We start from the raw sequence: 26,294 nt of genomic DNA on the forward strand, positions 1-26,294 counted from the left end.
ATGCAACGAAGTGGCTGAAGCCCACAGCTGGCACACTGGGTAACTGTCCTGTTAACGTGGCTGCTAACTCCAGCCTCATGGGGCCTGACCAGTTTCCATGGACAGCATCTCACACACTTCTGTTAGGAAGCCCTGGCTCTTCCACTCTTCCCCGGCCTCCCCTGTGTATCACTGCCACCTCTCCATCTCTTCTTCCCAAGGCCTATACATCACTGGCACTTCATTCATCACTCAGTACTCCTCATCAGGGAGCCGTCACTTCCAGGAGGGGAAGGGTGGACTTGAAGGTAACTTGTACTCACTGAATATATCTCCCGAGGTAGCTTTTCTGAACATGCTTCCATATGTGTGGATTCCACAGCCCTGGCTAATACTTTAGAAAGTAACTGCAGTTACTCCCTGTTAGAGATGATGAAACTGAAGTTCTGGGGGTGTGGGTTGCCTGGGGCCACTGAGAACACAGGTGGCAGGGGGGCGATGTGGTAGATGCTCAGGATCCAAATCCAAGTCCCACTGTATCCCCTCAACGTCCACCCTCGTACCTCTCTTGTATGCTATGGATGCACGGGGTGTGGGAAGTACATGGATTTGGGATTTGAGGAACCTGTACTTGAAACCCCACTCTGTCAGTTGCCAGCAGCATAATTTTAGCAAGTTCTACAGTTTTTCCAGGCCTTAGTTGCCCCATCTCTGGGGGAGCCTGACCTGCTGGGCTCTCCCACTCACAATTCTGAGTGAGCAGCTATGATAGCAGCCTGATGAAGTGGCCCAAAGCTGAGCCTCTAACACAGTCATCTGGGAACTGGAACCCCACTTGGACACTCAGGACAGACTGGCCAGTTCTGGAGCAGCCACATGGCTTGAACTGCATTTTTTAAAAGTTACTTTTGAGTTGAGGGGTTCGAACATTTATAGAGCTAACATTTCTTGCTGAACAGAAACTTTTTTCTCTCTCTGAGTCATCTTTGGCCTTCCAACCACTACCCAAAACTTTAAAATCTTTCCATAGAAACTCATGAATGAAACCTAACACTCCCATCCCAAACCTTGGGAGCCATGGTAGCCCTGCCTGAATCAATTCTTATTATAAAAATGCCCAACACTAAGAACCAGGGTTCTAGTCCTGTCTGTCCCTGACTGTATGACCTTGAGTGTCGCTCCTGTGGGGCTCAATATCATCACTGGGGAAAGTTAGAGGTGGACTTATTGATCTTCAAGTCCTTTCCAGCTCCACCACACACAATTCCTATGATGTTAAGGGCCCTGTGATTCCATAGTGAGAACCTGACTTTTCAAAGCCATTTTCTCACAAGGACCCACTCACTGGTTTCCATACAAAGTGGATCTGTGTTTAATACTGCAAGCCAGTGTTCTTCACTTTGGCTGCACATTAGAATCACCTAGAGAGTTTTAAAATATGCCTGGGTGGAACTCTGGCACCTGTATTTTATTACAGCTTTCCAGGTGATGCAAATGTGCAGCCAAGATTGAGAACCACTGCTCCTAGGCCTTGAACCAAGAGCTGGTTCAAGGCCTTGGTTCATTGACCACAGCCCTCTTGCATCTCCTGGGCTCCTTCACTCTAGAAAGAGGGAGGTCATGAAACTATGCCAGCGCCATGACATGGGAAGAAAAGACGGTTATGGGGTAGCAGCATGAAACCATTGGTAAGCCAATACATCAGTGGGTCCCTGGGCAAACTCAGCGGTAAGATGATACTTTATAACCTCTTAGGTTTATTTTCTCATATGGTGCTTATTACATGAAAAAACAAACACACACACACACACACACACACACACACACACACACACACACTTGAGGAGCTTGTTACACCCCAAGATTCCTAGGCCCTATCCTGAGATTCTGAGTCATCAGAATCTGGAATAGGGCCTACAGTTCTGTATTTGACCAGTGTTGCCATCAGATGCAGGAGGTCTAAGAACCACTTCATAGGCTCAGCACATACAATACACCTTATAGGCTCAGCACATACAACCCACTGGTTAGAACTTGGGGGACTGGCCCCACCGGGGCGCCCAGAGGCACCCTGCCCAGCCCAGAGCACAAAGGATATTTCCATTCGACAATGCTTATGCACGCCCTGCGGATGGGGTTCTTCAGAGTCAGGCAGAGCAGGGCGCGAGGCGGGCGTGTGGCGGTCGTGCTGCCCTGCTTCTTGGGTTTCCCGTACTGCTGCCGCTTCCGCTGTGTGGAGCTGACAGTGGAGATGGTCGCGTTGCCAGCACTTCCCATCAGCTTGGCCTGCCGGGCCGCATCGATGGCTGCCTGCCAGGACAGGGCCGCCCCTGGGGTGGGGATGTGCTCGGGGGCAAGCCCTGCCGCCGCATTGGCATTCATGTTGGCATGAGCTGGGCGCGGGCTCCCATAGCTGGAACCTGCAGAAGAGGACAGAGGACGACAGTCACCAGGGGGACAGTCACCTACATGGAGAGACTGCAAGCAGGGAGAAACCAGGAACATTCGTGATACCTTCAGGATCCAGACTCACAACTGCTTAAAACTCTTATTTCAAACTATTGCAGTTTGAGCCTTGAGGTGGCACATGAAAACATCAGTGTATGATGGTGAAAAAAAAGAGTCAGGAAATCTTTTCTAGTCCTAGTTCAGCTATGTGCCCCTGGATATCTCACTCCCTGTCTCTAGTCTCACCGCATCATTTTAGGCAGACAAAATATGATGTGTACATTACAACATGTATGGACTTCAGAAGCACAGTGCTAGTAAGAAGGCAAAGATACAGAAAAAGACAAATACACAATGTAATATATGTAAATTAAAATACATTTATATAAGTACATATATAAATAAAATGATATTCATTAAAGAGAATGGAATGGCTGTTTAAGGAAGGTGAGAAGGAAAATGAGAGTAGGATATGGGGATAAAAAGGAAGAATGAATGAATGAATGAATGAAGTGAATAAGGGAGCCACTGCATGAATCGATGATGACAAACGCATAATAAATTGATGAGTATGATTCACCCAAATCTCTGTACCTGAGTTCCAAAAAATAAAAATAAGTATAATAAAATGAGGAGTTTGGACCAAAGCAAGGTTATATCCAGGTACCTCAAACCCATCAGGACACACTGAGTGTTGGTTTAATTGAAGGGGGTACAGGGTTGTAATGGTTTTAAATCAGGTAAACAAATCTTCTGATGTCCTCTTCGTTTTGAGAAATAGAATCTATACTCCCTTCTCCTGAAATGGAGTTGGCCTTTCATGACAATTTTGACCCATAAAGCACAGCAGAAGTAACAGTATGTGACTTCCAAGGCTAGGTCAATAAAAGGCAATGTTGCATCCACCTGACTCTGGATGCTGGCCCTGGGGGAAGTCAGCCACCTCAGGAAGCAGCCTGATTGCCCTGAGGCTGCCATGCTGTGAGGAAGCCCAACTGGCCTACATGGAGAGACTGCAAGCAGAGAGAAAGACTCCCAGCCAGCCTCCAGCTGTTCCAGTCACCATCTGACTGCAACCTCATGAGAGACCCCAAGTCAGAGCCTCCCAGCCAAGCCCTTCCTCAATTCCTGACCCACAGAAACTGTGGCAGGTAGCAAGAGGTTTGTTGCTGTAAGCTGCTTTGGGGTAATTTGCTATCTGGGAAAGGGTGCTGTGTGTGGCAGGGTTGAAAGGGTAGGGTACAGGGCCATTGTCAGGAAGGAAACCTGAGTAGGAACCAGCGAAATCCAGACTAGGGACATCTGCAGTACTCGGGTTTAAAGGCAACTGAAGCCCTCGAAACGATCCCTAAATACCACACATACTCAGTAGGCACGCCTCAGGCAGTTAGCTGGATGCCTCCCCTCAAAATCCTAAAAGATTTATCAAGTAATCAGCTCAGCCTGGGCCCAAACCTAAATGCCCCAAAACAGAAGTATGACCTTGAGATCCATCAACTGTCAAAGTGTAGCAGGATCCAGAGAAGCCACAGAGAATGGGATGCTACTATGGGCAGAGAGCCTGACATCTGGATGTCATGTCAGTTGCCTGAGAGACTGTGGCTGGTGCAGGCAGACCAGTTGCATGTACATGACTTACAAAGCCCTCCACAATGACCCTTCCCTCTGCTCAGTGTATACATCGTCTTTCCAGGGAAGCTGCTGAGCCCAGAAAAAGCTACCTGGTAGAACCCCTTGCCTCTCCTCACTGCAGCACACTACAATTCAGATGAATACCTGACACCCTCCCACACCTCTCCCCAGCTTGTATCTGGGGCTGATCCTTCTACATTTAACTTTAAAATAACTTTTGCTCTCGGTGTGACCTGCTGTCTAGTCCTATCACCCCATCCCCTACAAGACCCATTTCCCAAAGGAACCAGTTCAAAGATGAGCACATGACCCAGCTTAGCCAGTCAGAACATTTGCACCCAGACAGTGTCTGTCCTAGAGACAGGCACTAACAACCCCATTGGGCTCTTGCATCCAGTCATGCCTGACGCTAGCCTTCCCCTGAGCTTTCTGGATTTATTGCTGAAGTAACTTAGCTCAAGCTAATTTGAATTGGGTTTCTGTTTCTGGCAACCAAAAAAGACCTGACTAATATGATTGCTCAGTGCCACAAAGCCTGCACCTTACTGGGGTGTCATTTCTCCCAGATTCCAAAGTTTGTGTCCTTCCATCATCACACCAGTGACAGACAATAAGTTTCCGCTCTTGCACCAACTGATTGGTATTTGTCCAAAATGCTGCACCTAAAGGATTTTGAGACTTTTCTGAGTACAACAGAAAAGCAAACCATGATAGATTTGTGGTGTCTGCATGGGCACCAAGGATAGAAAAAGGTATTGCAGATGCCACATATTTACCACCGGAACAATACCGAGATGAGCACATCAGGTCTTCTTTAGTACCAGCTGGTCTACTGCCTTGTTGTCCCCTGACAGTTGCTTCCTACACTATTGCCATCTGATCCCTGTAGCATTAGAGCCCCACTCCTTAGGGCCTGGAAAACTGCCTCTCTCTCTGCTATACTCAGTCCATGGCTACATTCTCAGCATGACACTGACTCCCTTCTCACCATACATTCCTTTCACCCTCCTCCTTTCCTCTGCCCCAACTGTTCCAGGCAGCTGCCGCACCCTCAGGGGTAAAGTATATTAACCAAAATGTCAGGATCATGGAGAACCCCACACTTCCTAGGAGTCTCCCCTCTCAGCTACCTTGCCACTGTCCTCCCTGCACTCGCTATGTGGATCCTAAGCATACAGCAAGGAAGACCCCAATAAGGGCCTTCATCTTTCTTATAAGACCCCAAAGAAACAAAGAGAAGAGAGAATTTAAATTAATTTGGCCCCTGAAGCATGAGAACTACTTTAATAACAAGCGAGCATGAGTATCTCTATTTAACACAAAAGAAAACAAAGGAGCGTATGACTCATTAAAGGTCACAAAGTGAGACAATGGAAGATTTCTGCAGCAAGCACAGGACTCACAGTTAAAGGCTAGACTATACTCCATCTCCTCAGATCTCACACACACCCTCCACATGCATACACACGTGCATGCTCATATACATGACCACAAGCAAAGCACACACCTCCTACTGGTCTATGGACCTCGAGGTTGAAGAGGCTGCATTTCTGACCCTTAAGAGATCCTTTATGTTTAATGTGATCTTCACAGGACACCATCCACTAAACAAACAGCCCCTTTAGTAACCTGGGGCACCTCTGCAATAAATGAAAGTGGGAAGTGCTCCTGTTCCTATTTGCTGCACTGGAGTGACTGAGGCCAAAGTGCCCTCATCTCTTGTATAACTGAGTTCACCAGAGAAGGCTGGAACTCTTAACTGTGTCTGTCCAATCTGTGGTATGTTATTTTTCCTTCTTAAACTCCCTGTTTGGCATTGGCAATGCTTAATAGACTATTTTATTCCTGGACTAACTTCTCTTCCCTTACATACATAAAAGCAGTCATGTCTCTACCCCTGTCAGCCCTTCCAAATCCCAACTCTCTTCAAATGACAAGCCCTTGACACCTCACACATTCCCACAAATCACTGTCTGCACATTCTAATCTCTGTGCTCTCCTCCAAGCATTGTCTTAATGCCCCTCTCCCACAACACCTGCCAATTCCAAGAACCAAGGAGTGTTTGGACAACACTTAGGAAGAAGTCAGGAAGCACGAGTGCAAGAACACATCCATTGCCTTGAAAAGGCTGTGTATGGGGTATGGAGACCACGGCTTACGAGAGCAATATGGCCACAGCTCCACAGAGCCAAGAGGGGTTCTAAAAGCCACATCTCAGTAAGCTGCCTTATGAGCCACCCTGCATCACGGGTGACCTTATTCACATTGTGAACCATTCCCAGAGCACAAGGACCTCTCTGGAGCACACCATCTGCAGAAAGAATATACGCATAAGCCCATGGGAAAAAACGGAATGTCAACCTTTCCCGAGCTTGAGGACAAGAAAACAGCTGTCAGTATTTTGGTCCTGGCAGCTCTGAGCATTGCTGCAGCCCTGTGACATGACCAAGAGCACTGCTACACAAAGCCACAGGTGAGACAGGCATGGCCCCTAAGGGTTCCTACGGTTGGGCTGTATTCCAAGGCCCAGCCTGGCCTCCCCTTCTCCAAGCATTTGCCTCACCTAGACCTGAAGCTCTATGAGTACTCCCAGATCCCCCACAATAAGAGCACACAATTTTCCAAGAATCTCAGGAATGGAAAACCTCTACCTCAGACTCAACATTTCTGAATCTAGAGCAGCACCACAGAGGAAAGGCAAGCAGTATTGTGTCCCTGATGACTTTTGTTAGCATGAAATAACCACCCAATGCAAAGAGACCAATTTTCAAATTATAAAGCTGATTCAAAGCTCTGTCTCCTGGCTGCCAGCTGAAAAGATGCCATCATTTAAGTCTGCTCTGGCTCCTGCCTTACTAGGCTATTTCCACTGATGTGCTCATCCCTGAACGAGCGCCTGAGCAGCAGCTCAGCAGATCAGGCCACACATAACGAGGTGGGTGCTCATAGCAGTGATCTCTTCCTCATACATACGAAAATGATTCCCATTTGTCAAGTGGCCCAGCTTCCCTCAAGAGAGCAGCAGCTCCTTCTTCCTGCACATGGTAGCTGCTGCTTCTCCAAGGGACCCAGATGAAGGCAAGACCCCAGCACAAACTGATCAGCTGTGGGTCATTCTGCTTTGCAAAGTCCACAGAAGAACCCCAGTCAGGAGGTGGCAGCTCACGCTTCTTTGGTACCCCTGTGAGTGAGGTGTGGTGCGGTGCTGGGGTCCTAGGAGGTGTTCAGTGATTGATTTTTTCCTTTAATCCATTTCCATCCATGCACCTGATCCAAGGCCACATCCCAGAAGATGTCGATATCTATTTGTTAATGACTGTATTGACAATGATGTCGTGATAAAGATAAAGACAACAGGTAAACAGCAACACTGTTGGAGTCAGCTTATTCAGGCCCTTCTGCTTACTTTTTGGTTGTGGCAATGCTGGAGAATTTCTGAGGGAAGAGGTTGTGAGCAATGATTTCTATCTCCCATGCCACTTCCCTAGTCCAGGCCACCATCCACTTCTTGCCCAGAATGTTGCAGTAACCCCCAGACATTTCTCTCCCTTCACTTGCCTATTCCCAGTCCAATCTCCATGCAGCAGCCAGAGTGACTTTGTAGAAATAAAAATCATAAATCAGGCCCTGTCATTCTCTTAGTTAAACCTCTTCAAAATCCAGATCCTGCATGATTTATGAAGCCTGCTTAGGTCGGTCCTTGCCCGCTTCTGTGAGCTCATCCCAATCATCTTTCGGCCTAGTCCAATGTACTCCTGACATAGTGGCCTCACTTCACCCCTCAGACACGCTCACTTCTTATCTGCCACGGTACCTTTGCACATACTTAGCTCATTGTTCCCTCTGCTCTTTGCTTGGTAAATCCTTCTCACACTTCAGGTTTAGGCTTAAAGGATTCCTTGCAAAACCCCCAACCCTGATTCCCTAATCTAAATAACCAGAGCTCAAACACTGGCTACTAGTGTGCTCCCAATCTCCTTGCCTCCATAGTACTCTTGAATAGGGATGCTCAAACCTCCAGCTCCATAAAAGGATCCCCAGTTAGCCATAGGTGTAGAAAAAGGTACAGGGCTGCAGGCTTGTTTCAACAGCAGGGCCTCCTTCCTTAGCCTTATTACTTTCCTCCATGTACAAAGCAGGTCACTACTAATGACAGGCTTTGTACACACAACTATAACAAAGACTGATTTATGAAGAGCAAGAGAAAGCAGTTCATCCCTGGACAGGAGAGACCTCTACATGCATTTCTCCCAAATCCTAACCATCCTCTCACTTAGCAATCTCCATAGTGCAAAGAAAATGTTTTCACTCAGCCAAGGTGTCACCTGAGATCTTTGCAGAAGCCCATTTGGCTCTTGCTGTCTGTTATCTTGTTGTAGTAACAAGGGGCCTACATTCCCTTTAAAAGTATAGTAGCCAACCTGAAACAGAATCTATGCTTTCTCTGCCCATCAAAGGCCAATAACTAAAAAACAGGAGGCCATTAATCTTCTCTATCTAGTGTATTACAAAGATAGCCAGCAAACTTGAACAGGGAAGATACTGTGTCTTGGTCTTAGAACATAACCAGGGCCCTGTCCACCTCAAGCCCAGTGGTACTCATCTAGAGAAGGATCCGGTCTTGCATAGCACCATGTGGCAGATGTGGTGGACTTGTGGACTAACTTGATAACTCTTCCAACCTCTTTCTGCTGTGCCTTTCTATCTTGCAGAGAATAGAGCACTAAAAACTACAATTTCTAATGTCCCTTGTAACTGATATGACTATTGGGTTGGCCAACTCAAGAACGGAACTAAAAGTAAGTCAGGTAGGGAGGGGATCCATTTCACTGCTACAGGACCAGCAAGGCTCTAGTAATGGTTTCCTGATCCCCAGAACCTAAATGAGGTGGTATGGTCCTGGAGCCATCTCTTAGCACAGTGACTTCCAGGTTCCCCAGTTTCTTAACTATTCCAGAGTCCCTCAAATTCCTATATGAAGTCTCTTTCATCTTAATATTGATAAAGCAGCAATAATAAAATGCTTCTTACATTTATATCCAGGCAGGGAGAGGAGGGAAATCTCAACCTATCCATCACCACCCGATGATGGCAAACCTAAATTATAGGACCTAGCTGAGGATCATTTCAAGTTTATCAAAAGTGAGCATTTCAATTTTTTAATATGGCTACCGCAGTGCCTGTTGAGAGTGTGAACCTTGACTGAGACATACAATCTATAGCTGCTCTGTGTAATATAATATCTACAATGATGAAAATGTTCTATAATTCTGGGATATCCAATAAGTAGCCACCGGTCATTGTGGCTGTTAAGCACTTGAAATGCAGCTGGAACAACTGAGAAACTACATTTTAAATTTTATTAAATTTCAAGTAATTTACATTTAAATAGCCACATGTGGTGAGTGGCTACCATATTGAACAGCATAGGTCAATATTAAGAGTAAGTCGTAGTGTAAAGAGCATGATGAGGAATCAGGTGTGAAAAATGGCAAAGAATACTAGTAGAGTACTTATTTCTAATTTGTGAAGGATCTTTTTAAAAAGCAATCAAGAACTAATGGATTCATATTCTTATGGGTAGACAGATTTTCTGATCAGAAAATAACCATCTTATGCAAAAGGACATGTTTTCAAAGCAAAAAACATTCTAAGACCTGACAAACAAAACAAACCAAAAGTCATTTTTCAGTAGCTAATACTCTTGACAAGTGAATAAGAAACTAATTTTCCCAAAGGGTAGATGAGGAAGCTGACATTTCCCCCCAATCTAAGTTGGGCCTAAGAAAGCCCCCAGACATCCCAGCTGGAATGCAAGCCATCTCCCCACAGCACGCACCCAAAGAGGCTTCTGAGAGTGTTAACCGTGGTGCTCTACATCTGCTTCCTCTTACCAGAGCTACCATCACACCCTTTTTAACAGCACTGTCTTACTCTTTCTGCCTTCCTCATCCCTCACCCTGCTATGAGCCCAGTTTATGAGAGAAAGGGATGCTCAGAATAGGCCATGACCATAAGTAGTCAACTATGCTCCAAAACAATGAGGACCAAGGACATCTGTGGCTATCTTCCTGACTCAATAGATGGGCATTGCCTTAAATAAAACTATCTCTTATCTATTCAACAACCTACCTCACTCTGATGACCAGGGCCAAGGCAGAGAACCTAGAGCATTTCAGAAGCCCAAACCAACTGGAAGAGTGGTAATGCTGCTGGTGCTCACACTTTCTAGTGATCCAGCAAATTAAGCTCCCCCCCACCCCCCGCCACAGCCCCCGCTATTCTTCACAGGACAGCTAATCTAAAGGAGAGAAAGAGAGGGGAAAGAATCCTAGGAAAGACTCCCACCGGAAGTAAACTAGCCTCCATCTGAAGAAGACCAGAGGCCAATATTATCTTGGCTAGAAGACCCTCATCTTAAAGCCATTTCCCCCATGGTTCTCAGGTCACATCAGAGAGAAGGAAGAAAAGCAGGCAGAAAACAAATGAATAGGTACAAACAGTAAACCATGCTTTCTGACCACAGATAATAAATTATAATAATAATAAAATACTTCTTTCATTTATTTCCAAGCCTCTTGCTATTTGAACTTAGGCACCTACCTATCACTACCTGATGATGACAGACCTAAAGTATAGGACCCGTTTGAGAATCATTTCAAGTTTTTCAATAGTGAGCATTCAGCTTTTTAAGTGTAACAAAAGAGTAGTCTTTGTAATAAAAAAAAAAAAAAAGTAGATCCAGCCCTGACTGAGGTCAGTTGTTCAGGTAGAAAATGGGAAATCCTTCCAGTTGCTGGTGTCTGGGGAGGGGCCAGGCGTGTGGGAAGTGGGAAAGAGCGCCATGGTAGCCTGGCACAGCGCTGAGCAGCCCCAACACCACTAGTTCTCAACTCTGCTGAGCTAGTAAGCGCATGAGAGGGGGGGAATGCTCTGTTATTTGGGCCCTTCTCTTATCCTGCCAGTGATTCATGGGCTCCTTGACAGCAGGAACCAGCTTTGTGGCCTTCGAAATCCTAGCAGAGTGGTTATCAGTAGGTGATCAAAACACATTTGCCACATGGAGGTTCTTTTGCAGAATTTTTATTTAGCCTTCACAGACATCTATGCAGAAATCTACGGAGACTATATATTTCAATTATTTTAGGTCAGTATGTTTGTCATATGTTAAATGTGTAATTATCATATGTGAAGTGGATATTTGTTTCTTTCCCTCCATCAGAAGGGAAGACCCCAGAAGCAGGCACCTTTGTCTATTTGGTTCACCTCTGTATTCCCCAGAGCCCAGAACAGCCTGGAGTATAGTATGTGCTCAATTAAAATGTGTTGAATGAATGAATGAGTGAATATCTCAAAATATAATTGTCCTATGACTTTTTCCAAACATATTAATTACTTAGATGTCTGGTCCCATGATATTGAGGGTTTTGTTACTTCGGCCCCATCTTCTTGGTAGGAGAACAGAGACACAGAGTGACTGCACCTTTCCCAATCACCAGAACACATATGAGGCAGTTATCTTGGGAGGACAGTTTTTAGTCTCTTCAGTGGCCTTAACCTCCTTCTTTCTCCCCATCTGGGATGATGAGATGACAGGAAGGCTTACTTGGCCAATACTCACCCTGCCCGCTTATTGTTTCCCGCTGGTGTGGGCAGGGCACCTGTGGAAGCCAACAGTAACTCCTCTAATTCCATTTAGCACCTGTGAATGTCCAGCCACACAGCCAGGGCTCTGATCTGGGCGGATGGCAGAGCAGTCCCGCAACAGAGGTGTGGCCTGGCTGAGGCCTGGAGCTGAGAGCTCACAGACTCGGCCTCTGGTGGCCATTAGTCTTTCTGTTCTTTGGGAGAACTGACTTTGCCTGGAGCTCCACCAGGCTTCTTCCACTTCACAGAGGGGAGCATGAGCTGATAAACTCTGTCAGGAAAGCAATTTAGCATTCCTAATGAGAGTCTTTAGGAAATTCTAACACTTGACTACCCTTCTCCAAAGCTATCCTAAAGGACTAATCAGAGACTCCAACAATGTGCCACAGTGCAAATTACAGCAATAACAAATTGGAAATCACCTAAAAACCTGTCACTGGGGGACTGGTTAGATAAATCAATGCACACTCATACACAGAATTTTAGGAAGCCATAAAAATTATGTTTTTGCAAAATAATATAGAAAAATTCCACAACAAACTTTAAGCAACAGAAACAGGGTTCAAAAAAGTATATGCAACAGGGCCCCAATTCTACAAAAGACTCTTTTTCCACAGAAGAAGAACTAAAACAAAACAAAACAAAAAAACCCTCACATCTAAATATTACTAGTGGTCATATTTAGGTAACAAGTAAGACTAGTCCCCAGAAAAGCAAATCTGCCTAGAACACAGGACTGTGGCCTCAGAACCCAGGCCGACTGGATGTAAATTCTGGCTCTGCCAGTTGCCAGCTGTGTCTGAACCAGCCACATGACCTCTCTGTACTTGAGACTGCTCATCTGTAAAACAGAGATCACAACAGTGACTATCCCACAGCATTGCTGTGACAATCAAATGAGTAAATAAATGTAAAACTCTCAGAATAGTGGATGAGACTAAGAACTTTATAAGTACAAGCTATTTTTTTTTAATAATATTTGCCAAATTCAGTACAATAAATAATTCTTTGGTAGTCAGAAAGAAAAAATCTATGATTTTGTTTTATTTTTAAAGTATATTTCCAAAATTTACTGTGGCTAAACCAGCCTCAGATGCCGATTACCCATGAGGGGTAGGTGAGGATGTTATATGCAGACCCCACCTAGCAACTGACTGCCCTCCTTCCTCACCTGCCTGGAGCCCCTTCATCCCACTCTCCACCACACAGGAAAATCTAAGCACTAACTGCACTCCCAGAGAAACAAGAAGTCTGAAAACTCAGCACACACCTCTGTGGAGCCCTCTGCTGACTCAAACCTAAGCACTGAGCAAAGGATCATTTGCACCCCTGTATTTCCAGCTGTGAATCTCTGTAAACAAAAGTATTTAGGTTAAGGATAAAGTGAAATGGCTGATTTGAAATTTATCCAAGACTCATGGGCAAGATCCTTTCCTTTTTCTTGTCATCTCGATTCTTAAAAATAATTCCATTTTAATATCAACTGGGCTCCACTAGGAATGAATAGGTATGTGCACACAGAGGGAAAGGTACTAGGACTGCAAGTCAGGACCCCTGGGCTCAGGACGTAGGTCTGAGACGTGCCACCCATATAACTGCAATGCCTTCGAAGAAGCTGCAGCAGAACTGAACATCAGAGGGAATGAGTGGCGCCCCTCCAGCTGCAGAGCCTCACAGCATCGGAACCCAGGCCCCTCACCCTACGACTGTCGCTCACACCACCAGCCACACTGCCAAGCACCAAGATGTATACTTCTCTGGGCTTCAATTGCGTCATCTGTAAAACAGAGATAATAATACATTCCTCACAGAACACTCATGAAGACTAAATGAAGTACTACCCAAAGTATTACCCCCAAAAAAGGTGTTACTTAATAAAAAGGTGTCACACAGATGCCCATATATAAAGCCTCAGGGCACCGAAGAAGAGCACTTCATTTTAAGTCAAGTGAGATAAAACATGAAAATGTTTTATAAAAAATCTTTTCCCAGAAGAACACCCTCCATGTTAAGCAACCACTTCTTAAAAATTCCTATATCTCACACATAAATATTAATAGTGTTGATTTGTGGAAAAACTAATCTATCTAGAGAATTCAAAACACAGAGAATTCCAGAGACCCTTGAAAACAGTTCTCCATTTCCCAAGGATCCTCTTTTAGTGAAAGTCTCTGAAACTCTTCCATGTCAGTGAGATTGCACTGTGTGGGGGAGGAGAGTTACTGCATATTTTACACACTAAAAACATAACATACAAAAGTACCCAATCATAACTACTTGTACTACTCCTAAGATGTCTCTAGTTCTTACTGAGATGGGACAAAAGAAACACATTAGCTTACTCCTCTGTACTCACAGGCCATTTGCTAATGATGCTTTGTATAAAGTATAATGCTTCTTTCATTCAAAAAAGTCAAAGCCATTTATCTCATTAATCCCCACAAAACCTCTGCCAGACAGCAGGCAGACAAGAAGGTGGAAGGCGAGGAAAAATAAGCGAGTCCCCCTGAAGCTGTTGCCTCCTGGTAAACATTAAGCTTCGAACAGATAGGCAGCCGTCTTGACTCTTCCCTGAGTTTGGTGGGAGAAGAGCCAGGCTAGAAATCAAGAGACTCGAAGTCCAGTCCCAGCTTCATCGCCCATTTGTCGTGTGCTCAGGCAAATCGTGCTCCTTCTTTGGCTCTTAGTTCCTCTTCCTCAGAATGAAAGGGCTCTCAGCCAAGCACAATAAGAGTTCCTTCGAGCTCGGTATTCAGGTTCTAGAACTCTTTGGCAAGGCATCTCACTGCTCTCATCATCCCTCCCCAGTCCTCAGTGGGGATCTCCTCCCCCTGACTTCAAAGATCAGGTCTGATAAAGTGCAGCCCAACATCTACTTCGTCCTCCCACTGGCTGAGATATTGGCTAGAGAGGTGACCTGAGGAAGTATGTGTGGCTACCCTAACTGGCTGCCTCCAATTTGCCTGTGCTTAGAGGGCAAGTTTAATCTAAGGGGCTCTCTGCTAGGTAGGGCAACACAGGGAAGAAGGCCCTCCAGCCCTCCTTTCTTTTCTTGTTTATTATCCCAGGGTTTTCCCAGGACTCCTAAGGGCTCAACATTGTTTATATGGAAGTTCTCAAAGCCAAAGAGCATGTCACATCCATTAGGATAGTATCATCAATGTCAGAAAATAAGTGTTGGCAAGGATGTGGAGAAAATGCAACCCTTGTGCATTGCTAGTTGGGAATATTTAAAACTGGTTCAACTGCTATGGAAAATCATATAGTTTTCTTCAAAAAAATTAAAAATACAATTACTATATGATCCAGCAAGTCCACTTCTGTACATATACAAAAGAACTGACAGCAGGGACTTGAATGGATATTTGCACAACCACATTCATAGCAATACTAGTCACATAGCCAAAAGGTGGAAATAGCCCAAGTGTCCATAGACAGATAAATGAATAAACAAAATGCGGTCTATATATACAAAGGACTATTATTTAGTCTTAAAAAGGAAAGAAATTCTGACACATACCACAACATGGATGAGCCTTGAAAACATTATATGAAGTGAAATAAGCCAGTCATAAAACAAATACTGTATAATTCCACCTATATGAGCTACCTAGAGGAGTCATAGCCATAGAGACAGAAGGTAGAGTGGTGTTTGCTAGGGCCTGGGAGAAGGAAAAAATGTGGAGTTAATATTTTAATGAATACTGAATTTCCCTGGGAAGATGAGCTAGTTCTGGAGGTGGATGGGGGTGATAGAAGTACAATAATATGAAAGTACTTAGTGCTATTAAACTATATACATAAAAAGGGTTACAATGGTAATTTTATGTTATACAAATGTTACATAATATAAAACTTTTAATTTAATATTTTTTAAGCCAGAGTAGGATGAATGTTGGACTTAGACCTTGGAAGAACATTCCAAGAGGAAAGAGATCTGAGAAGGGCGGGCTGCCTTCTCAGGAAAAGAAGCCAGAAGGTGAAGGCATTTGGGATGTAAGCTACTCAAGCTGTCCTCCAGGAAGAGCTAGGAGTGAACTCGGACCAGTCTCGAGGAGAGATGTGCGACTGGACAGGTCTCTACCCCTACCCAAGTGCTTCCCTGCGCAGCCTACTTGCACGGGCCCTCAGCACGTGACACTGACCCAGAGAAGGATGCAAAGAATTCTGGTCATAAATTGTTTTCAAATATCGAATAAATCACACATGCACATACACAAACATGCCGTCACAACTGAGTGAAACCAGATTCACATCCAAACACATCTACAGTGTTCTCAGGCACACTGAATATCAGACATCAGATTGCTGGCTCGGGAAGATGGGTTATAAGAACATTAGATCAATCCCTGACCTTTCCACAGCTTTAGTCTTGTCTAAAAGCTCTTCTTGGGCACTAGGAGTATCTCCAGGGCAGGCCATGACTTGTACTTCTCTGTAGCTCTGGTGCCTAGCCCAGGGCCTGATATGCATCAGTATAAAAGAAGCATTTGTTGAAGGAATGTGAATTGGACTCAGTGTCCTGGTAATTTTAGGTAAGGAGACAAATGCTAATAATGACACCAAGGCAGAAAGATGCACATGGCACCCATCCAATGAGACCCATTCTAGAACTAACTTATCCTCCTCCAAGTCCTCCAATTTCTCTGGTATATTAAATCAATGCTCTTTCTTCAGAGCCTGTTACAGCCAGGAACCTCCTGAGCTCTCTCACCCCACGTGCATTTGTTTCCTGTCCTCCTTGAACCCAAGCTTCCTTTTCTCTTTCTGCTTGAGTTTTTCTGACACCTTCTAGACCAGTAGTATCTGACCCCTCCTGGCCCCTCTCCTCCTCTTTTTCTCCTTGGAGGACTGAGGAAACCTCTAACAAGGATTGTCCTTGTGTAGGGCAGAGACTCAGGACAGTGACTAACACCTTAGGCTAGGGGCCCTCAGAAATCCAAGTTCCCAACTTGGGCCAAGGGCACCTCTGGTGCTGCCCAGATTCCTCCCTAGGCCTAGACTGCATCTAAAGCCTGGGCCAAAAGGGAGTGGAGGGGAAAGTTGGGAAGTCCATCTTTATAAGCCCAAAGTAGGAGGCAGAGGTTGACAGCACTTCCATTTTTCATCTCAGAATGGAGTTACGATTCACAGAGCAGAAAAGGCTGTAAAACTCTACAGTCTTTGTAACTTGGTCACCGTGTTTGTTACTCTCCTCTGACTATGGCCCCATAGTAGGAGGAGGGTTATAACCTTAAGAGAAATTGGATCTGGCGCTGGTCTATGAAGACAGCAAGGAAAGAATGTGAAAACAGAATGTGGGATCTGGAAACACTGAATTTTAGGGACAGACCCCAAGGGAATTGAGTGAATAGTGGCAGCCAGAAGAGAGAGCAGTACTATAGTTAAAAAGCACAGACCAGGAGTCATGTGAGGCCAAAGTTCTCCTTCTATAGGGTCACTTACCTGGCCCATGAGCCTGGGCAAGTTACTTAACATCTCTGAGACTTAGCTACCTCTGAGCTGTTTCAAGAACTTTTAAACATTTATGAGCCTTTAACATGATGCAGCCTTATAAAGTTTTCAGTGAACAGTAGTCATTGATTTTGTTGTTGATGCTTTTGTTGTTGATGGTGTTATTAAAGTGAGCTGAGTCCCTGGGACCTACAGCAACGAAGGAGAGGTATGAGCACACTCCTGGCCTGAGGAGGGTCATCGGGCTCAGCACCAGGAAGCCCTCTGTGGTCACCCCAAAACGGATCCTGCCCAAAGTATCAGCTATTCACAAACCTCCACATTTCCACTGATGCACAGACAGCTCCAGCTCCTCCTACTTCCTGGTCAGATCTCCCCCTTGAGTCAAGAAGACCAAGGATGAGGCTAGATACATGAGTCCACTTCCCCTTCCCCTACTAAAAAGTTGTGTGACTCTAGACAAGTTCATCTTCCCCTTTGCTTCAGTCATCTCATCTGTAAAATGAGGGAGTTTACCAAATGATCTCTACAGTCCTACATACTTTTTAGTTTGGCATCCACTGATTCTAGAATTCACATGTGGGTAGCAGAAAAGTATCATTTGGAATTTTCTGGCAAAAGAAATAGGCTTCCCTGATGGACCCTGAGACGCCCCTCACTCTATCCCTGAATTCCCTTCTATAATGCTAATAAATACTTGAATCTGAAAGGCATTCACTTGCTAAGGCAGTCATTGAAATAGGACCATGCTTCTGAGACTCAACAAACATAGCTAATGGAGGAGGATCTCCATGATGCCTTGAGAGCAGGATATGCAATGTTTGCACCCCCAAAGTGCCCAGTTCCTGCAATGTCTACTGACTTATTAAGCTGCTTTCCCTGGCCCTCCCTGATACACTCAAGATTTGGAGCAGAATGTCACTGGAATCACAGTTACCTGCTCATTAGCTCCTCCTGAAGGTCTGACTCATTTGGCAGCCTTCCTGTATGAGGTTTTTCCAATCTGCAAAATGGGGCTAATCACTCGCTAACAAGAGATAAAAGCACATACATGGAATCTTTGGGGTGACGCAGAAGCATCTTCCTAAAGATGATAGTTACCTAGATTTCACACACATAGAGGGGTTTTGGGAGCAAATAGGGCATTTGCTTTGATCTCCTCTATGTAGTCAGTATTCCACTGAAGAAGTGTCCTTTCGGCATACAACATACATGGACTAAACACTGATTTTTTTACTGGGTGGTCCCCTGGCAGCCTGCAACTGCACTCATTGTTTGTTGAGCATCATAAAAGAAAGGCAGTTTTCTTTATAAACTATGGGCTTATGGCTCTCACTCAGGATGGCAAATGTCTGATCTAACTTCCCAATTGAGCCAAGGAGTTATGAAGCCCCCACCCATTGACCCCAAATCATCAGTAATCACACAATCATGTAAAGGGATCCGTGATGGAAGAAAGGAGAGCATCTGCCACCTGCCTAGGATAAGGGGTCCAGGAAAGCAAATTCCCCGCACGATCACAGAGTCCCGTCAAGCACACTCACACATGCATGCACATATAAACATGCACATACAAATATGTGTGCGTCCCCAGCATGTGACTTGGAGAAACAGACATGATCACCTCCCTCTGTGTTGCTCATGGCCTTACCACTGCTTTCCTTATAGCTACAGAATTATGCATGTGCCTTTCCCTCCTGCTCAGATACAACCCTGAGAGCAGAGCCCTTGTCTCGGCCCCCACAGTGCCTAGCAAAGGGTAAGTGGTCAAAAATGTCTGGGTATATGTATGCCTTGGCGGGCCTCACTAGTACAGGAGCTATGGGAGACATAGGCATGTAAGATACTCTCTCTACCTCAACAAGCCACCAGCCTCCTCAGGAAGTAGAGGCCACAGTTGCACATTCACCCAGACAAATGTGCACACAGACTCCCACCCACCCACACACACATTTTCCCAGCCAGGGAATGTGCTCTTTTGGAGTCTATAACTAAATCTGGCCTGAAACCAAAGCAGCCAATTCGAAATTAGCCCAAAGGTTAGCTTCAGGCAGCTTAGCTTTCTAAAGCACTTGTCTTGGCCTGGCCAGAGCATGAGGTTGTGAGCTGTCACCCTCTCCAGACTGGCTCAGTGCCTCAGTAACTGAGACACTCCTCTCTTCCCCATCACCCATGGCTCCCATACTCTACACCTAAGGGCAATGGCTTTTAGGTGAAGGGAAGAGCCCAGGAGATAAAAAGTGTCATAGTAGAAAGAATATGAGTTTTGTTATTAGACAGATCTTAATTTGAGTCTGAACTCTCCAGTTTTTAGCCATGTGATCTTCATTAAGTTAATTTTGATCATCAGCTTGCTTATCAGTAAAATGGGAATAATATAAGGAAAATAGGATTCATTAATATCAATTAATGCTCACTAGAGGTTAACTATTTCAAGCCAACACTATTTCTTTAGCAATGATAAAGAAATAGTAATGATAAAGACACAAGAAGTGACAGCCCCCATCCCCAGCCACAGGAGGATGCCACTTGTCCTCCAGCAATTTATCCCAGCCCACTCCAGAGCACAGCTGGACCAGCTGTTCCAAAGAGAACGAACAACAACAACACCTAGTGACAGCCTGCCCCTCAATGCCATGTCCAGAGTTGGCAAGACTCTTTCACTTCCTTGAGGACAACAGGCCAGATCAGTCACCATACAGATGGGGTTACACAACATCTGAGCTACTGGGAGATACAGATTCCATCTGGCTGGTAGTTTACAAATATTTGGCCTTATCAGGCTTGAATTAGAAATGAAGGATAATTAAAGTTTCACATGAAATCGCTGTGCAAGTAGTCATCTGTGACCCAATTAGGCTTACAGGGCATGTAACATTTTTTTGTTTGTATCAAGGATACTTTATGTGGGTATACTGCAGAAGGGGGAAAGGCAATAAAACTATGCCCTTGTACCCTTCATTTCTGCTATTTCTGTCTTCCTTTAAATAACTGGCACTCAGGAGCCATTTTCACATATCTGTCCTCTTGTACCTCTTCAGGACAGCCTCAGTCTCTCCATGAGCTGATGGGAGAAAGCCAAGTAAGTAAATGAAAGGAGAAATGAGAGCTGAGTGAGGAAGGGGAGCAGACTCATCCATGGCAGAGCTGGACAGGCACGACAGACCATCTGGCCCAAGCATTTCCTTTCACAGGTAAGGATGTTCTGGCTCAGAGAAAACAAGATGTCTGCCCCAGGTTTCACAGCCAGGTTAAGGTCAAGCCAAAACCGGAGTCCAAGCCTCTAGGTTTCTGCATATTGTTTCTACTGACCCAATATGCTGAAGCTGGAAGGCACAACAAAAGAAGAAACCAACCTATAAAAACTGCTCTAACTACTGCCCTTTACTACAGAAGCTCAGCTTGGTAGGCTGAATAATGACTATCCAAGATGTTCATGTTCTAATCCCTGGAAACAATGAATATAACACCTTATCTGATAAAAGAAACTATACAGGTATAATTAAGCCAAAGATTTGGAAATGGGGACATTATCTGGGAACATACAGGTGGGCCCAGTGTAATCACAAGAATCTTTAGAAGACAGAGGAAGGAGAGCAAAGAGAAAATGCTACTTGCCTGGCTCTGCATATGGAGGAAGGGGTCATGAGCCAAGGAATGGAGGCGGCCTCCAGAAGCTGGAAAAGGTAAGGAAACAGATTCTTCCCCTAGAGCCTCCAGAAGGAATAAAGCCCTGTGGGCCCATTTTGGACTTCTGACCTACAGAACTATATTTTTTAAGCCACTGAATTTGTGGTAATTTGTTACAGCAGCAATAGGAAACTAATAAACTCAACATCTCATCTATGCAAAATCAACGTAAGTTAAAAGCAGCAGGAAGAAGGTAGAGTTAAGTGGTCTTGGTTATTTAGTCAACAGCAGTAAACAGTACATTTGGGACTTCTCAAGGACAAAGTCCCCACTGCCCACAGCCTCTGCTGGTACAGAACTGATATGGCCATCTCTACAGCAGCAAAGCAATACCAGATGTCTAGGGCTATAGGCAGAACAGAAACAAAATTTTCTAGGTGTCACTTTAAAAATGAACTTCAACTGACATTTCTCCAAAGAAATACAGATGATCAATAAGCATATGAAAAGATGTTCACATCACTAATCATTAAAGACATGCAAATCAAAACCACAATGAAATGTCACCTCATACCTATTAGGACAGCTAATGTCAAAAGAAAAAAAAAAGAAAAAAGAAACTAACAAGTACTGATGAACTGATGAGTATATGAAGAAACTGGAACCCTTAGGCACTGTTGGTGATAATGTAAAATGGTGCAATTATCACGAGCAATAGTAGGGAGGTTCCTCAAAAAATTTAAAATAGAATTACCATATGATCCAGCTACCATGTCTGGGTTGAAAGTAGGGTCTGGAAGAGATATTTGTACACTCATATTTATAGTAAAGTTACTCACAACAGCCAAGGGGCAGAAGCAACCCAAATGGCCATCCACAAGTGAATTGATAAGCAAAAAGTAGTATATACATACAGTGGAATATTATTCAACATTAAAAAGGAAGGAAATTCTGTCATATGCTACAACATGAATGGATCTTGTGAACATTATGCTAAGTGAAATAAGCCAGCCACAAAATGATAAATACAAGGTGATTCCACTTATGTGAAGTATCTTAAGTAGTCAAATTCACAGAACAAAGTAGAAGGGTGGTTACCAGGAGCTGGAGTAAGCGGGAGATGGGGAGAGGGGGAAGGAGAGCTGTTGTTTAATGGGTATAGAGTTTCCATTTTTTAAGATGGAAAAGTTCTGAAAATCTATTTCACAACAATGTGAATATACTTAACACTACTAAACTGTTCACTTAAAAGTTGTGAAGATAGTAAATCTTATGTTTTTTACCACAATAAAATTTTTAAAAATAGTAAAAAGTCTCAGAATTGTATGACATGCAGCAGTTGAGCCAGCTGGGACCTTAAGGATTCTCATAGCATAGCATGTACGATAGTTCCCATGGCTCGTGCCTTCACTCCTGCACCCACTGCAGCCTGTTTTATGTCTGAGTTTGTCTCCCACAGGAGATCATGAGCTCACTGAGGATAGGAATCAAGTCTAATTACTCCAAGTACCTCACACAGCACCTAGCACAGTATTTTACATATAAGAGGTGCTCAATGAACATTCATTAAATTTAATTTTTCTAAAGAGTGCGGCCTCAGCTCCTGCAAATTAATCCCATTCTTCTAAAGCAGTGTTTATTCTACCTCCCCACCCATAATTTCCCCCAAGTTCAGGGGTATTAGGCCCAGCATCAAGGGGACAGGGAGGGGTAGATCAGGGCTTACGAAAGAGGCCAGACTATAAGTAAACACAGTATAGTTATTCTCTATATACTCGTATACTACCACTTGTCTACCCCCGCCCCGGCCTTCTGCATGTAACGTGAAACAAGTGAAATCACTCAGAAACACAGAGTTGTAGGTAAAGGCAGAATGACTCACGGGAAACAGGAACAGTTTTGGTTTGGTTGGACTATGAAATGCAAAGTCTCAGAGCCCCACTGACCCTACTAGAAGTAATAATATGGATTTGGAAGCCCTTCCCTACCAACTGAACGTCTACTTGATCCGTTTAAGAATATCAACAGAGCGCAAGCTACCAGCTCCCTCACACAGTGGAGTCCTCTACTATTCCCTCGGTGCTGCAATTACATACAATAACCACTCCAACTAAATTCTACATACTGAAAAATTGGTCACTTCAATTTTTGTGTTGATGGTCATCTCCAGACATAACTCGAGCCAACATGAGGATGGAAGGAGAAACATCCTTCTCCTCTTGTCTGTAAGCATACAGTTAGTACTGGGGCCCTTTAAAATGTGTGGGAGGGGCCCTCTTCAACAAATAACATAGAGGAAAATGAGACAACTGAAAATCTTGCATAAAGATAATAGTTAATACAGAGCCTTTACTACGGACTAGATCCCATTCTCACAATTTTATATATGTTGATTTATTTTAATCCTCAACAATCCCATAGGTAAGTAGATGAGAACACAGAAGTACAGAGGAACTCAGTAACTGGTACAAAGCCACTAGTTAAAACCAAACAGGCTGAAGGGCATGTGTTTGAACTACTTCACTCAGGACGACCTCCACAGTTAGGTCCCTGGCCTGAAAGTGTTAGCTTCACGCTTCCTCCCCAATGCAGGGTACCATTTTAGGCCTCACTAAAAGAAGCACACAAGTTTAAGAGACCATTTCTAATAAGTTTGCATGAGCAAAAAAAACTGTACATCTTAAGACAAGACCCAAAGAACCAAGATGCAGAGAAATGCACTTAACAAAAGTATAATTGTTTAGGATATTTTACGTATATATCCTAAAGCATGTTATAAACATGAATTACTTCCCACCCAAACCTTCTAAAAATTCATCTCATCCCATCCCCACTTAATAGATAATCAGATGGTCTGACAAATATAGAAGTGACCTGCTCAAGTGAGTGACCTGCAGAGTGAGTGGGTGATAGATAAAATAGGTAATGGAATTCAGGCATCATAGTTCTTGAAATCTTTCAAGACAATATCCCTTCTACTTATAAAACCATTGGGAAATTTTATGCAAAGACAAATACTTTAAGTGTTTCTCAAAAGAGGTGTGAGCCCAAAGCATAATACCCAACCTCTTTTTTCTTTTTTTTTTTTAGAATCGCAGAATGGAAAAAAGATTTTGAGCTTGCTCATCCACCCTGGCAGGTCATTTCTAAGGCACCTGAGACAAGCTCTCTCACTCACTCTGTTTTCCAGGAAAGCAAATGACAACCTAAATAACCAGGTCCCCAAATTCTGGAGTTGACAAATTCTTTCTTCATCTCTTACCTAAAATTCTCACACTAAAATATAAGATACTTCCTCCTTTGTCAGCATAACAAGACTACCTTACCTACTCTAGCATTATCACCTTTAAACCCATTTTTAAAACAATTTTTTACATATACATAAAGGTTGGCTCTTCCCTTCAGACTTGTCTCCTTCAATAGACACAGCACTGGTTCTTCCATCTTCCCAAAGCTGTATTTTCCAATGTCTCACTTATTTTGTGGCTCTTATTGCAACTCTTCACATTCTCTAACTAAAAATAGAGTTTCAATCCATACCCAGTACTCATAGAAAGGACTTCAAAGCACCGGACATATTGAAAGGACTCTCCTCTGTCATGTTGGTACTTGGACTAAGGTGAGCTCTCATCCAAGGAGCACACATGTGATGGCAGCCAGGTACCAAGGACCACATACATGGTCCAGTCCCAGACATGTGAGCAAAAAGGATTTAGGTTATAAGTGAGTGACCAGAGTGTTTGAGTAAGGAGCAAAACCCAGAGTTGGAAGATAAAAAACCAAGGAGCTTGGGGCACAGAAAAAGCCCTGGATAAGAAGGGCTCTGGAATCAGGCCTGGAACACGCGAGGTCGGAACTTAAGACTGAATGTGATGGCAGAAACTGCTAATGCTCATGATTATTTGTCTTCCCTTTTTCCTCCTGAGGGTCACAGCTAGCCCACATTTTACAGCTTCCCTGGCAGTTGGACGTGGCCTGTGACTTAGTTCTGGTCAATGAAATGTGAACAGAAGTGACTGGTGCTCCCATCCAGTCCTGGCCTGGGAGAAACTCCCACACAGTCTCTGTTTCCCCATCTGCAATCCTCTCTCTTTCCCCACATATCAGCTAAACAGAGAGGACTCCAAAGATCTAAAAGAGGGCACAGCCACGGAAGAAAGGAACCTGGGTCACTGAATTCCCTGTGGAAGGTCGCTTAACAAGGAATACCTGCATTGCAACATACCTGAAAAATAAACTTTTTTTGTATCAAGTCGGTGAGTTTGGGGCTACTTGTTATGGCTGGTAGCCTTTCCTTACTAATACAGGGTCAGAGAAACAGATATGTAACTAAGCAGTTAAAAAGGGAGTTTAACATGACTAGAATGGATTAGAAATCAAAAGATTTGAAACACCTATCGACAAAAACCTAATCGATGTCAAAGTACTGCTTTTACTTTTTAAATAGGATTATAAGGCCAGGGAATCAAAGGAATGCCATAGACACAGAATCATAAAGTATTGCTGAACAGGGAAATTAATAGTCACCCAGTGCAGTTTAAACCGGAAATGATTTATCAAGCCACCCATTCACCTATTTGTTCAATAAACCCTTAGTGCCTGTTAGGTACCAGGCCCTGTTGTGACTACAGTGGTAAAGAAAGCACAGTCACTGCCTAGAGGGGCTCCAACCAAGTGGAAGACATAGACAAGCTGTTACGCTGCCTGGAGTGTTAGGGCAGCTCAGAAAAGGGACGCCTAACTTAGTCTGGAACTGTCAAGTAAAGAGTCCCAAAGCAGGGGATGCTCGATCTGAGTGCTGAAAAAGGAGTGGAAGTTAGTTGACTAGAAAGGGTGAAAAAGCATTCCTGGTAAAGGGAAAAGCATGTGCAAAGTATAAATGAATATACTGTATTTGGGAACCAGTAGTGGATAGTGCATCTAAAGTGTAGGGTTGGTAAAGGGGAGTAGTAAAAGATTAAGCCAGTAAGACAAGTGAAAGCCAGACCCAGAAGGACCGGCCACCACTTATAGTCTTAGTGGTAGATTATAAAATATTAAAAAAGGAGAATCTCTAAGATCGGCTAAGGAATTAGCTGTAAAGTGAGAAGGAAATGATGACACTGAGAATGGCTCCCAGGCATCTGAGCTAACCATCATGGTAGTGCCATCACTGAAACAGTGGTCACAGAAGGGGTAAAAGGCTGTAGGGGGGACAATGAATTGATTTGGAAACACTTGAAGCATTCTGGAGATAACCAGTAGAACATTTAAAATGTGAACTTGAGACAGAAATATGGGCTGAAAATAAATTTGAAAGTCATAGTCATATCAATGGTAGGTTCAATAATGGCCATGGTTGACTGCCTAAGGAAAGATAAGTGGAAGAGTCAAAAACAGAAGTCACGTCGCCAGTGTGGATAATACAACTTAGGTAGATCTGTAGTTAACTGATACATAGATGCACTGACAACTGATGCATTCAGAAATGCATGGATTCTAGGCACGGATATTTACAGCATTG

General features: G+C 44.0%; 1 protein-coding gene across 24 annotated transcripts in view; it reads right to left on the reverse strand.

Moving 5' to 3' along the window:
* Positions 1–26,294, reverse strand: part of CACNA1C (calcium voltage-gated channel subunit alpha1 C) — a 607,203-nt gene that overhangs the window by 481,676 nt on the left and 99,233 nt on the right. For all 24 annotated transcript variants that reach the window (XM_036236201.1, XM_036236195.1, XM_036236199.1 and 21 more), the window contains exon 2: positions 2,078–2,399. In XM_036236201.1, the coding sequence (XP_036092094.1) occupies positions 2,078–2,399 (322 nt within the window). The remainder of the gene's footprint in view (positions 1–2,077; positions 2,400–26,294) is intronic.

Source organism: Rousettus aegyptiacus, unplaced genomic scaffold (assembly GCF_014176215.1).
Source record: "Rousettus aegyptiacus isolate mRouAeg1 unplaced genomic scaffold, mRouAeg1.p scaffold_m13_p_2, whole genome shotgun sequence".
NCBI classification, from domain to species: Eukaryota; Metazoa; Chordata; class Mammalia; order Chiroptera; family Pteropodidae; genus Rousettus; species Rousettus aegyptiacus.